Source organism: Eschrichtius robustus, chromosome X (genome assembly GCF_028021215.1).
Source record: "Eschrichtius robustus isolate mEscRob2 chromosome X, mEscRob2.pri, whole genome shotgun sequence".
Lineage (NCBI taxonomy): Eukaryota > Metazoa > Chordata > Mammalia > Artiodactyla > Eschrichtiidae > Eschrichtius > Eschrichtius robustus.
This window is the reverse complement of record NC_090845.1, coordinates 91465908-91478419: the sequence shown is the minus strand read 5'-3', so window position 1 is coordinate 91478419 and position 12512 is coordinate 91465908. Positions and strand designations below refer to the sequence as shown.

At 39.1% G+C, this 12512-nt stretch overlaps 1 protein-coding gene across 4 annotated transcripts; it reads left to right on the top strand.

The window, feature by feature from the left end:
* Positions 1-10434: 10434 nt before the first annotated feature.
* On the top strand, positions 10435-12217 carry LOC137756662 (protein BEX1-like). Of its 4 annotated transcripts, none has more exons than XM_068533087.1 (3): positions 10435-10518; positions 11174-11251; positions 11586-12217. In XM_068533087.1, exon 3 carries the CDS (start codon positions 11591-11593, stop codon positions 11975-11977), a length of 387 nt encoding a protein of 128 aa, XP_068389188.1. In that variant the 5' UTR covers positions 10435-10518; positions 11174-11251; positions 11586-11590; the 3' UTR covers positions 11978-12217. The 4 variants fall into 4 exon arrangements, with proteins under 4 accessions (XP_068389188.1, XP_068389187.1, XP_068389189.1 ...); XM_068533086.1 differs by lacking the exon at positions 10435-10518 and adding an exon at positions 10633-10751; XM_068533088.1 differs by lacking the exon at positions 10435-10518 and adding an exon at positions 11008-11015.
* Positions 12218-12512: the final 295 nt, after the last annotated feature.

Sequence of the window (12512 nt, the reverse complement as noted above, 5' to 3'; positions counted from 1 at the left end):
TGCAAATCTTTCCACACATGTATGATTTTTTTCTGTAGAACAGAATGCAAAAAATTAAATGACTATATGAAACAATATGAACATTTCTTTTAATAATTCCTGTCAAATAGCTCTCCAGAAAGAATGAACCAAATTACAGATAAACAACAAGGTCCTACTGTAAAGCACAGGGAGCTAAACTCAATATCCTGTGATAAACAACAATAGAAAAGAATATGAAAAAAATGATATATGTATAACAGAATCACTTTACTGTACAGTAGAAATTAACACAACATTGTAAATCAACTGTACTTCAATAAAATAAAAATTTAAAAAAGAATGTACCAAACTATATACCCACCAATAATGTGAGAATTTTTTTTGAGTTTAACAGTTTACTATGAGAGGAATGATGTAAGTTTGTTCGGCATTTAGGGAACATTTTAATAGAAATAAAATACATATGTAAAAGTGCCCAAATCATAAATATGTAGCTCAATAAACTTTTACAAACTAAAACCATTTAACAAACACTCAAAACAAAAAACCCAGAACATTAACAACACTGTAGAAATTCCATTCCAGTCATTTACCCAAGACTGCCACTACCCTGAATTCTAGCATCATAGATAGTTATGATGGTTATGCCTATGTTGAAATACATACAAACTCATATACATTATTCTTTTTCACTCTGGCTTCTTTATCTCAATATTATGTTTGTGAGATCCATTTATATTATGTGTAGTTGTAATTTGTACATTTTTTAACATCTTTATTGGAGTGTAATTGCTTTACATTGTTGTGTTAGTTGCTGCTGTATTACAAAGTGAATCAGATATATGTATACATATATCCTCATAGCCCCTCGTGCTTGTGTCTCCCTCCCACCCTCCCTATCCCACCCCTCTAGGTGGTCACAAAGCACCGAGCTGATCTCCCTGTGTTATGCGGCTGTTTCCCTTTAGCTACCTATTTTAAATTTGGTAGTGTATATATGTCAGTGCCACTCTCTCACTTCATCCCAGCTTACACGTCCCCCTCCCCGTGTCCTCAAGTCCATTCTCTATGTCTGAGTCTTTATTCCTGTCCTGCCCCTAGGTTCTTCAGAACCATTTCGTTTTTTTAGATTCCATATATATGTGTTAGCATACAGTATTTGTTTTTCTCTTTCTGACTTACTTCACTCTGTATGAGAGACTCTAGGTCCATCCACCTCACTACAAATAACTCAATTTTGTTTCCTTTTATGGCTGAGTAATATTCCATTGTATATATGTGCCACATCTTCTTTATCCCTTCATATATCGATGGACACTTAGGTTGCTTCCATGTCCTGGCTATTGTAAATAGAGCTGCAATGAACATTGTGGTACATGACTGTTTTGAATTATGGTTTTCTCAGGGTATATGCCCAGTAGTGGGATTGCTGGGTCATATGGTAGTTCTATTTTTAGTTTTTTAAGGAACCTCCATAGTGGCTCTATCAATTTACATTCCCACCAACAGTGCAAGAGGGTTCCCTTTTCTCCACAGCCTTTCCAGCATTTATTGTTTGTAGATTTTTTGATGATGCCCATTCTGACCGGTGTGAGGTGATACCTCATTGTAGTTTTGATTTGCATTTCTCTAATGATTAGTGATGTTGAGCATCCTTTCATGTGTTTGTTGGCAATCTGTATATCTTCTTTGGAGAAATGTTGATTTAGGTCTTCTGCCCATTTTTGGATTGGGTTGTTTCTTTCTTTGATATTGAGCTGCATGAGCTGCTTGCTAATTTTGGAGATTAATCCTTTGTCAGTTGCTTCGTTTGCAAACATTTTCTCCCATTCTGAGTGTTGTCTTTTTGTGTTGTTTATGGTTTTCTTTGTTGTGCAAAAGCTTTTAAGTTTCATTAGGTCCCATTTGTTTATTTTTGGTTTTTTTCCATTTCTCTAGGAGGTGGGTCAAAAAAGATCTTGCTGTGATTTATGTGATATTGTTCTGCCTATGTTTTCCTCTAAGAGTTTTATAGTGTCTGGCCTTACATTTAGGTCTTTACTCCATTTTGAGTTTATTTTTGTGTATGGTGTTAGGGAGTGTTCTAATTTCATTCTTTTACATGTAGCTGTCCAGATTTCCCAGCACAACTTATTGAAGAGGCTGTCTTTTCTCCACTGTATATTCTTGCCTCCTTTATCAAAAATAAGGTGACTATATGTGTGTGGGCTTATCTCTGGGCTTTCTCTCCTGTTCCATTGATCTATATTTCTATTTCCATGCCACTACCATAGTGTCTTGATTACTATAGCTTTGTAGTATAGTCTGAAGTCCAGGAGCCTGATTCCTCCAGCTCCATTTTTCTTTCTCAAGATTGTTTTGGCTATTCGGGGTCTTTTGTGTTTCCATACAAATTGTGAAATGTTTTGTTCTAGTTCTGTGAAAAATGCCAGTGGTAGTTTGATAGCGATTGTACTGGATCTGTAGATTGCTTTGGGTAGTATAGTCATTTTCACAATGTTGATTCTTCCAATCCAAGAACATGGTATACCTCTCCATCTCCTTGTATCATCTTTAATTTCTTTCATCAGTGTCATATTTTTCTGCATACAGGTCTTTTGTCTCCTTAGGTAGGTTTATTCCTAGGTATTTTGTTATTTTTGTTGCAATGGTAAATGGGAGTGTTTCCTTAATTTCTCTTTCAGATTTTTCACCATTAGTGTATAGGAATGCAAGAGATTTCTGTGCATTAATTTTGTATCCTGCTACTTTACCAAATTCATTGATTAGCTCTAGTAGTTTTCTGGTGGCATCTTTAGGATTTTCTATGTATAGTAGCATGTCATCTGCAAACAGTGACAGTTTTACTTCTTCTTTTCCAATTTGTATTCCTTTTTTTTTCGTTTTCTTCTCTGATCGCTGTGGCTAAAACTTCCAAATCTATGTTGAATAATAGTGGTGAGAGTGGGCACCCTTGCCTTCTTCCTGATCTTAGTGGAAATGGTTTCAGTTTTTCACCATTGAGAATGATGTTGGCTGTGGGTTTATCATATATGGCTTTTATTGTGTTGAGGTAGGTTCCCTCTATGCCCACTTTCTGGAGAGTTTTTATCATAAATGGGTGTTGAATTTTGTTGAAAGCTTTTTCTGCAACTATTGAGATTATCTTATGGTTTTTCTCCGTCAATTTGTTAATATGGTGTATCACATTGATTGATTTGTGTATATTGAAGAATCTTTGCATTCCTGGGATAAACCCCACTTGACCATGGTGTATGATCTTTTTAATGTGCTGCTGGATTCTGTTTGCTAGCATTTTGTTGAGGATTTTTGCATCTATGTTCATCAGTAATATTGGCCTGTAGTTTTCTTTTTTTTGTGACATCTTTGTCTGGTTGTGGTATCAGGGTGATGGTGGCCTTGTAGAATGTGTTTGGGAGTGTTCCTCCCTCTGCTATATTTTGGAAGGGTTTGAGAAGGATAGGTGTTAGCTCTTCTCTAAATGTTTGATAGAATTTGCCTATGAATCCATCTGGTCCTGGGCTGTTGTTTGTTGGAAGATTTTTACTCACAGTTTCAATTTCAGTGCTTGTGATTGGTCTGTTTATATTTTCTATTTCTTCCTGGTTCAGTCTCAAAAGGTTGTGCTTTTCTAAGAATTTGTCCATTTCTTCCAGGTTGTCCATTTTCTTGGCACATAATTGCTTGTAGTAATCTCTCATGATCCTTTGTATTTCTGCAGTGTCAGTTGTTACTTCTCCTTTTTCATTTCGAATTCTGTTGATTTGAGTCTTCTCCCTTTTTTTCTCGATGAGTCTGGCTAATGGTTTATCAATTTTGTTTATCTTCTCAAAGAACCAGCTTTTAGTTTTATTGATCTTTGCTATTGTTTCCTTCATTTCTTTTTCATTTATTTCTGATCTGATCTTTATGATTTCTTTCCTTCTGCTAACTTTGGGGTTTTTTTGTTCTTCTTTCTCTAATTGCTTTAAGTGTAAGGTTAGGCTGTTTATTTGAGATTTTTCTTGTTTCTTGAGGTAAGATTGTATTGCTATAAACTTCCCTCTTAGAACTGCTTTTGCTGCATCCCATAGGTTGTGGGTCATCGTGATTTCATTGCCATTTGTCTCTAGGTATTTTTTGATTTCCTCTTTGATTTCTTCAGTGATGCTTTGGTTATTTAGTAGTGTATTGTTTACCCTCCATGTGTTTGTACTTTTTACAGTTTTTTTCCTGTAATTGATATCTAGTCTCATAGTGTTGTCAACGGAAAAGATACTTGATACGATTTCAATCTTCTTAAATTTCCAAGGCTTGATTTGTGACCCAAGATATGATCTATCCTGGAGAATGTTCCATGAGCACTTTAGAAGAAAGTGTATTCTGTTGTTTTGGATGGAATGTCCTATAAATATCAATTAAGTCCATCTTGTTTAATGTATCATTTAAAGCTTGTGTTTCCTTATTTATTTTCATTTTGGTTATTTGTCCATTGGTGAAAGTGGGGTGTTAAAGTCCCCTACTATTACTGTGTTACTGTCGATTTCCCCTTTTATGGCTGTTAGCATTTTCCTTATGTTTTGAGGTGCTCCTATGTTGGGTGCATAAGTATTTACAATTGTTATATCTTCTTCTTGGATTGGTCCCTTGATCATTATGTAGTGTACTTCTTTATCTCTTGTAATATTCTTTATTTTAAAGTCGATTTTGTCTGATATGAGAATTGCTACTCCAGCTTTCTTTTGATTTCCATTTGCATGGAATATTTTTCCATCCCCTCACTTTCAGTCTGTATGTGTCCCTAAGTCTGTAGTGGGTCTCTTGTTGACAGCATATATATGGGTCTTGTTTTTGCATCCATTCAGCCAGTCTTTGTCTTTCGTTTGGAGCATTTAATCCATTTACATTTAAGGTAATTATCAATATGTATGTTCCAATTATCATTTTCTTAATTGTTCTGGGTTTGTTATTGTAGGTCTTTTCCTTCTCTTGTGTTTCCTGCCTAGAGAAGTTCCTTTAGCATTTGTTGTAAAGCTGGTTTGGTGGTGCTGAATTCTCTTAGCTTTTGCTTGTCTTTAAAGGTTTTAATTTCTCTGTCGAATCTGAATGAGATCCTTGCTGAGTAGAGTAATCTTGGTTGTAGGTTTTTCCCTTTCATCACTTTAAATATGTCCTGCCACTCCCTTCTGGCTTGTAGAGCTTCTGCTGAAAGATCAGCTGTTAACCTTATGGGTGTTCCCTTGTGTGTTATTTGTTCTTTTTCCCTTGCTGCTTTTAATATTTTTTCTTTATATATAATTTTTGAAAGCTTAATATTGATAGATTAATATGTGTCTTGGCGTGTTTCTCCTTGGATTTATCCTGTATGGGACTCTTTGCAATTCCTGGAATTGATTGATTATTTCCCTTCCCATATTAGGGAAATTTTCAACTATAATCTCTTCAAATATTTTCTCAGACCCTTTCTTTTTCTCTTCTTCTGGGACCCCTATAATTTGAATGTTGGTGCATTTAATGTTGTCCCAGAGGTCTCTGAGACTGTCCTCAATTCTTTTCATTCTTTTTTCTTTATTCTGCTCTGTGGTAGTTATTTCCACTATTTTATCTTCCAGGTCACTTAACCATTCTTATGCCTCAGTAATTCTGCTATTGATTCCTTCTAGAGAATTTTTAATTTCATTTATTGTGTTGTTCATTATTTTTATTTGCTCTTTAGTTCTTCTAGGCCCTTGTTAAACCTTTCTTGTATTTTCTCCATTCTATTTCCAAGATTTTGGATCATCTTTACTATCATTACTCTGAATTCTTTTTCAGGTAGACTGCCTATTTCCTCTTCATTTGTTTGGTCTGGTGGGTTTTTACCTTGCTCCTGGTGCCTGTGTTCTGGTGGATGTGGCTGTGTTCTGGTGGATGTGTTCTGGTGGATGAGGCTGGATCTTGTCTTTCTGCTGGGCAGGACCGAGTCCAGTGGTGTGTTTTGGGGTGTCTGTGAACTCAGTATGATTTCAGCCAGCCTCTATGCTAATCGGTGGGGTTGTGTTCCTGTCTTGCTAGTTGTTTGGCATGGGGTGTTAGTACTGGAGCTTGCTGGTTGTTGAGTGGAGCTGGGTCTTAGTGTTGAGATGGAGATCTCTGGGAGAGCTCTCGCCGATTGATATTACATGGGGCCAGGAGGTCTCTGGTGGAGCAATGTCCTGAACTTGGCTCTCCCACCTCTGATGCTCAGGCCTGACACCTGGCCAGAGCACCAAATCCCTGTCAGACACACAGCCAGGTATGTGGAGAGTTTCTTGACTTTTGGGAAGTCTGAGGTCTTCTGCCAGCCTTCAGTAGGTGTTCTGTAGGTGTTGTTACACATGTAGATGTATTTTTGATGTATTTGTGGGGAGGAAGGTGATCTCCACGTCTTACTCCTCTGCCATCTTGAAGGTCCTCTAATTTGTACATTTTTATTGCTGAATAATACACTGTGTTAATACACAATTAACCTGTACATTTTCCTGATGAAGAACATTTGAGTACTTGGTAATATTGGGCAGTTTAAAAAGTGCTATTATGAACATAGGTGTAAATGTTGTTTGGTAAACCAATGCACACATTTTTATTACGGGCGAATCTAAAGTGAGAGTGCTGGGTCATAGAGTATACATATGTTTACCTTTATATATTCTGCCAAATAGTTTTCCAAAGTGATAGTACCAGTTCTAATTGTACTTGTAAAACACTTGGGGCTTCCCTGGTGGCGCAGTGGTTGAGAATCTGCCTGCCAATGTAGGGGACACGGGTTCGAGCCCTGGTCTGGGAGGATCCCACATGCCGCGGAGCAACTGGGCCCCTGAGCCACAATTGCTGAGCCTGCGCGTCTGGAGCCTGTGCTCCACAACAAGAGAGGCCGTGATAGTAAGAGGCCCGTGCACCGTGATGAAGAGTGGCCCCTGCTTGCCGCAACTAGAGAAAGCCCTTGCACAGAAACGAAGACCCAACACAGCCAAAAATAAAAATAAATAAATAAATTAATTAATTAAAAAAAACACTTGATATTTTCTGTCTTTATTATTTTAGACATTCTGGGTGGTGTTTAGTGGTATCACATTTTGGTTTCAATTTGCATTTCTCTGCACACTAATGAAGTTGAGCATATTTTCACAAATTTACTAGACATTTGGATATTCTGTTTTTTGAGTTGCTGTTTTAAAGTGTTTGCCCATTTTTCTATTGGATTGTCTATTTCTTATTCATTTTTGAGAGTTCTTTATACATTATAGATACAAATCATTTCTCAGATATATGTGTTCCAAAAATCTTCTCCTAGTTTGTGGCTTGCTTCCTTATTCTTTTGATATGTCTTTTGATGAATGGAAGTTTCTGATATTAATAAAGTACAATTTATAATCTTTTTTATCCTTTGTAATTAGTCCTTTTTGTGCCCTCTTTAAGAACACTGCCTACTCCAAAGTCATGAAGATGATTTCCTGTGCATTTTGCATTAGAATGACATTTTTACCTTTTCCATTTAGATCTGCAATCCTCTGGGAATTTATTTTTGTGTGTTACTTAGGTGGAGTTAACAAATATTCTTCACACATGGATATTTATTTGACCTGCTATGACTTTTTTTTTTTAAATCCTTTCTCCACTGCACTGTCATCTTTGCCATAAATCAAGTGACAGTATGTGTAGGTATGTTTCACAGGTCCATACGTGTGTGTCTGTGTCTGTGTGTATACACATATATGTTAATATTTGAGACAGTGTCATACTATTTATTCACTATAGCATTGTATTAAGTTTGGTATCTAGTATGGAAATCTTGGAGCTCTCTTCTTCAAAGTTGTCTTGGCTATATTTGGCTCTTTCTTTGCATTTTCATATACATAGTTGGAATCTGCTTGCCAACAGAAAAATAACCTGCTGGGATTTTTATATGGATTGCATTGAATTTATATATCAATTTGGGAATAATTGACCACTTGAAAATATTGAGTCTTTCAATCCATATTTCTATACTTATTTAGGTCTTCTTTAATGTTTCTCAGAATTATTTTATAATTTTCAGTGTAGAGGTCTTATAAGTATTTAATTAGATTTATTCCTAGATAATTTGATTTTTAATTTCCTTTACTGGGGTATAATTTACATACAATAAGATACATACATTTTAACTATACAATTCAATGATTTCAACAAATGTATTTTCCAGTGGAGTCACTACTCTGTCAAGATAGAGAACATTTCCCTCAGCTAAGAAAGTTCTGTTATGCCCCTTTTACAGTCAGAAAAATCACAACCTTCAAGCCAGGCAAACATTGATTTGATTAAATTTATATCAATATAATTTAGTTTTGCCTCTAACTTTATATAAATGGAATCACACAGAATGTACTATTTTGTGTCTGGTATCTTTCCCTAAGTATTATATGTTTTGAGATGCATCTCTGTTATTGCTTGTACCAGTAGTTTGCCTCTTTCTATTGCTTAGTAGTATTCTAATTCATGAAAACATCAAATTTGTTTCTCTATTCATTTCTTGATGGACATTTGGATTGTATCCACTTAGGGCCTATCATAAATGAAATTGCTGTGAACATTCCTGTGCAAATCTTTTTGAGGAAATGTTTTAAATTCTGTTTGGGAAAATTCCTAAGAGTGGAATTTCTGGGACATATGGTAAGTATAAGTTTAACTTTTCAAGAAACTGTTGAAGTCTTTCAAGGTGGTTGAACTTCTTACCAGCAATGAATGAGAGTTCCAGTTGTTCCATATCCTCAAAAATACTTAGGATTGGGGACTTCTCTGGTGGTACAGTGGTTAAGACTTCGCCTTCCAGTGCCGGGGATGCGAACTAAGATCCCACATGCCTTGTGGCCAAAAAAACCAAAACGTAAAACAGAAGCAATTTTGTAACAAATTCAATAAAGACTTTAAAAAAAAAGTGACGTAAAGACATGGATAAGAGACTACTATTTAAAAAAAATACTTAGGATTGTCTGACTTTTAAATATTAGCTACTCTCATGAGTGTGCAGTGATATTTAATTCTGGGTTTTGTTTTGTCTTGTTTTTTACATTTTCCTGATGATTAATGAGATTGAGGATCTTTCCATGAGCTCATTGGTAATTTGCATATGTACTTTTGTGAAATTTTTTAATTGCATTTTTTGCTTTCTTATTTTGAAATTTAAGAGTTCTTTATATATCTTCTGGATACAAACCTTTTGTTGGTTACACATATTATAAGTATTTTCTCCCAGCTTCCCACTTCATTTTCTTAACCATATCTTTCAAAGAGCAGACATTTTTTTTTTTTTTTTTGATAAGCCCAATGTCTGTACATGCCACTACTACACTACCTTTACTACTACATCATAAGTCTGGAACTCAGATAATGCAATTTTCCGGATTTGTGGTTTTCTTTTCAAAATTATTTTGTCTATTCTAGGCACTTTGCATTTCCATATAAATTTGGGATTAAGTTTATCAGTTTACATGAAGTTGCCTACTGCAAGTTTTATTTTGACTGCACTGAATCTATAGATCAATTTGGAGAGAATTAATATCTTAACAGTACTGAATTTCTTGACCCAGGATCATGGTTTACCTTCACATTTATTCTGACCTTTAGCTTCTTTCAGCAGTCTTTTGTAGTTTTCAATGTATATGTTTTCTTAAATTTATCCCTAAGTATTTCACGTTTTTGGAACCTATCATACATTTCATACACACACACAAAATTTCAATTTCCAATGGTTCATTGCTAGCATACAGGAACACAACTGAGTTTTTGTATATCTATCCATAACTACAACCATGCTAAATTAAATTCTTACTTCTACAGTAGGTTTATTGTAGATCCCTTAGGAGTCTATCAATACATGATCATGCGATTTGCAAATAGGCATACTTATTGCCTTTTGAATCAGATATTTGTGAAGGCGTTTCTGTTGTTGTTTTAGTTCTGAAAAACAAACAAGGCTCTGCTGCACTACACACTTATTGGCTCACCTCATGGAAGGGCCTCATGTATCTAGTGGCCACTCACAAGAGGAGCCATCAGCTTCCCTGTCCTTTTCCAAATTCTAAAAACGTAGCTGCCTGTAGAGTCTATATTTATATAATGACTGCAGAAGAGACAGGTGGTTGGTCTTTTTTCCAACTTTAACGCTGTTTTTCAAATAAAAACGATTTACTTCCTTTTTAAAAAGTATATTGACTTTTTTGTCCAAAATAAAAGGAGCAAAACAGAGAGATATTAAGAATTTTTTAAAATCCTCTCTCCTGGGCTCTTTTCTGGACACATTTCTTCTATGCATTTTTGTGGAGGGAAAAGGGAGAGATTGGTAGCAGAAAGCACAGCAGGTGGAAGGAGGTGTGTCCTGGGAGCAGAGGAGGGCAAAAGCAAGTCCCCAGAAGAGCATTGGTAATGGTCAACGGCCCCCCGCCCCCCGGGAAGATACTGCCCTTCCGTGGCCTTTAGAGAAAGGCCCAGGAACACACAAAGAAAGGAAAGCGTCGGGGCCCAAGCCGGTGCTTGGACAAGTGACACGGGGGGCAGGGGGAGGTGAGCACCGCCGGCTCTTCGCGACCCCACGGGGCAGAAGGGGGGCGGTGGGAAGGCGTGGCGTCCCGCGGTGACGGAGGGCGCACGTGACCGGCCCGCGCCAACTCGAGCGTGCCCTGCTCTAGTGTTAGACCCGGCCGTCGCTCGCTCCCTTCTCGGTCCCTGCTCCCGGTGGCCCTGAGGGAGTGCGGGCCGAGGTCGGCCCCCAAGAATACGAGGCGCGGGGGCAGCAGGTAAGGGACCCGGAGGGGGGTCCGCAGAGGTGGCGTTGGCGAGCGGACACGGCCTGCGGACCCCTCCCTGGGGGTCCGGTTGCCCCGGGGCGGAGACCGCAGCCCCCATGCCCCCTGCGGCCTGGCGTTTGGCCACAGAAAACGGTAGGCCTTCTCTGGGGGCGGGCCGAGCGGCCCTGAGGCGACGGCCTGCTTCTCGCAACACAGCGAGATTTTCCGACGCCCCCGCCCCGCCCCGCCCCGCCCCGCCCCCTTCTTCTCGGGGTAGAAAATGGTGGTCGGCGCGGGGGCGGCTGACGATGGGAGCAGGGAACGCTGGGTGGGGGTGGCCGGGGGTGGCCGGGGGTGGGAGATGCGGGGCCGAGAAGGGGCCGAGCGTCCGGATGCAGCAGCCCCCCTTCCCCCACCCTTACTCTCTGCAGGTCTGCGAGTGGAAGTGTCGCGGCGGCGCACTTGCAGCAAGAATCGGGAGGAGCAGGAGACCGCGAGGATAGGCCCAGGTCGGTGCGGGGGACAGTGGGCAGGTGGGGGGAACGTGTGGATAGCCCTAAGACCCCCCAAATGCTCCCCCCGTACCCCGTCCTCCATTTTGGTGCCTGCAGAGACGTGGGCATGGATAGGCAGGGAAAATGGTGGGTTTTGGGCGAGGGAGGGGGGAGAGCTCGGACTGGGGGCCCCCTAGAGGGCGTAGGGAGCCTCTCAGGTGGGAAAACGAAAATTTGAAGAGCCTTTACATCCGGGGCTGGAAGTCTTGAGAGGTGCTTAGTAGGGCCTCTGTCCTCGGTGCTGATCAGTCCACCCAGAAAATAGTCCCTTCTCTCTTTTGTCTCGTAGGAGCAATGGCGTCCAAAGAGGAACAAGCAGTAAAAAATCTCTACATGGAAAATGCCAACCAGGAGAATGAAAACAAGGATGAAAAGGGGCAGGATGCTAATAAAGGAGAGCCTTTCGCCCTCCCTTTGGAAGCTGGTGAATATTGTGTACCTAGAGGAAATCGTAGGAGGTTCCGTGTTAGGCAGCCCATCCTGCAGTATAGATGGGACATGACTCAGAGGCTTGAAGAGCCACAGGCAAGGATGAGAGAAGAGAATATGGAAAGGATTGGGGAGGAGGTGAGGCAGCTGATGGAAAAGCTGAGGGAAAAGCAGTTGAGTCATAGTCTGTGGGCAGTTAGCACGGACCCCCCTCACCATGACCATCATGATGAGTTTTGCCTTATGCCTTGAATCCTGATGTTTTCCCTGAAGTTAGTAGGGAGACACACCTGCTTCCTAAACGTACATGTTTGTGATGTACCTTTGTTGTAAACCTTTTGGTGTTACTTGTTTCTTGTGGGTCTCCTGTTACCAGCTTCTAATTGAATGTTGTGTTTCTGACCCAATCTGTAAGTTTCTGTCAGCAGGAGAGTTTTACCTATTGCATGGAGAGATGTTCTTTATATATTGTGACGTTAATAAAGCAGTTTAAAAAAGCATTCTCTGTTTTTTTCCCTTAAAACCGTTTATATTTTATATAGGAATAGACAGTCTAAGGATATATAAAGTAAAAGTATCTCTTTATGGTAGAACTATGAATAATTTTTATTTTCTTATCTCTGTTTTCTCGTTTTTTTTTTTTTTTTTACCTGCATTGGACAACTCCCAGATGATGCTGATTGGAGTACTAGATCTTCCCAACGTTTTCAGTATCACATCCACAGATAATTTCTTGTGTTATTCACAGAGACGGAAAGCCATGTTCATTGTCTATCAGATTTATCCA